General features: G+C 46.2%; 1 protein-coding gene across 1 annotated transcript; it reads right to left on the bottom strand.

Annotated features, from left to right (window-relative positions):
* Positions 1-227: 227 nt before the first annotated feature.
* On the bottom strand, positions 228-1,170 carry LOC150013672 (olfactory receptor 1J4-like). Its single transcript, XM_090275264.1, is given in 2 exon segments — positions 228-269; positions 271-1,170. Coding segments are annotated over 2 exon segments (942 nt in total).
* Between the last annotated feature and the right edge of the window lie 417 nt (positions 1,171-1,587).

Raw genomic sequence — 1,587 nt, 5'->3', positions numbered from 1 at the left:
ACATGTTTCACAAGTGATTTTGCATATAATAAAATATAATGGACAAGGGAAAATAGTAATTAGGAATAAAGAATATAAACAATCCAAGCAGCAAACCTGACCTAGCTGACATATTAACAGCACTTATACATAACAATGGAATGCAAATCCTGTTAAAGTTGTATGGAGATGTCAACCACACAATAATGTTGGGAGATGTACCTCATTGTGCTCCTGTAGACTAGGATTTAGTGATTGCCACTTAAAGAAGTTAACCCTATTGACAAACATTTCTAAGGCCTGTTTTATGTCTCTGTTCCTCAGGCTGTAGATGAAGGGGTTCAGCATGGGGGTAACAACCATATACATGACCGAAGCAATTATGTATTCGGAATCCCATGATGAGGGCAAGAAGTAAACACCAGCAATTGTCCCGTAGTATAAAGACACCACAAAGAGATGGGAGCCACAGGTAGAGAGGACTTTCAAAAGTCTCTTAGTGGAGGGTACCCTTAGAATGATGGTCCCTATGCGGAGATATGAGCCTAAAATAATAACCAAGGGCAAGAATAAAAGCATTCCTCCCTCAGTGAAGATGACCTGCTGATTGAGGGAGATGTCTGAGCAACTCAGCTTCAGGAGCACAGTGATGTCACAGAAGAAGTGGGTGATGGTATTGTCAGCACAGAAGGACAGTCTGACCAAGAGGACGATGTTCAACAGGGCATTGCCACAGGAGACAATCCAGGAGGCAGCCACCAGCAGCACACACAGCCCCTCCCTCATGATGGTGGTGTAGTGTAGAGGGTGACAGATGGCCACGTACCTGTCATACGCCATCACAGCTAGAAGGAAATTATCAAGACCACCAAAAAGTATGAAGAAATACAACTGAGAAATGCATCCTACATAGGGGATGGATCGTTGCCGAGTCTGCATGTCCATAAGCATCTTTGGGACAGTGACAGATGACAGAGAAATGTCAGAGAAGGCCAAGTGGCTGAGGAAGAAGTACATGGGCGTGTGCAGGCGAGAGTCCAGCCTGATGAGCAGGATGATGAGCAGGTTGCCCAGCACCGTGGTCAGGTACATGCCCAGGAACAGGGCGAAGAACACGCCCCGCTGCTCCGGCCGGATGGGGAGCCCCAGGAGGAGGAACTCAGACACGCTGCTCTGGTTGTCCCTCCTCATGGTCCTCCTCTGTCAGCCGGGGACAAAGGAGGTTTGGGAATCTTCAGGATCCTAGAAACACAACCAGGACCATCACATCTCATACTGTGGGAAAACCATGAATTTTTCCTTTAATTTTAATTGTTTACAATATTACAGTTTTCCATGTTTTTCACTTTTCCTGCCTCCGCCTTCTCTCAAGCCACCACCACACCAGGGGTCAGGCAAATGTTGTTTTTGGCTAAACCCTGTGCTCTTTCTTCTGCTCCTTCACTCCCTCCATTAATTTCTCACACCTGTGGATGCCTGCATCCTCAGTCTATCCCAGTCTGGTTTCAGGATAGCATTGCACTCCTAAATCGGCCGACAAAACTTCATTGCACAGAAGCAGGGAGGCAGTCATTGTTTCTTTCAGCCATTATTTATTGAACATCGAGT

Source organism: Furipterus horrens, unplaced genomic scaffold (assembly GCF_987537825.1).
Source record: "Furipterus horrens unplaced genomic scaffold, mFurHor1.1.pri manual_scaffold_4, whole genome shotgun sequence".
Taxonomy (NCBI): Eukaryota; Metazoa; Chordata; class Mammalia; order Chiroptera; family Furipteridae; genus Furipterus; species Furipterus horrens.
Note: the sequence above shows the minus strand (reverse complement) of the source record. Positions and strands in the feature narration are given on the sequence as shown.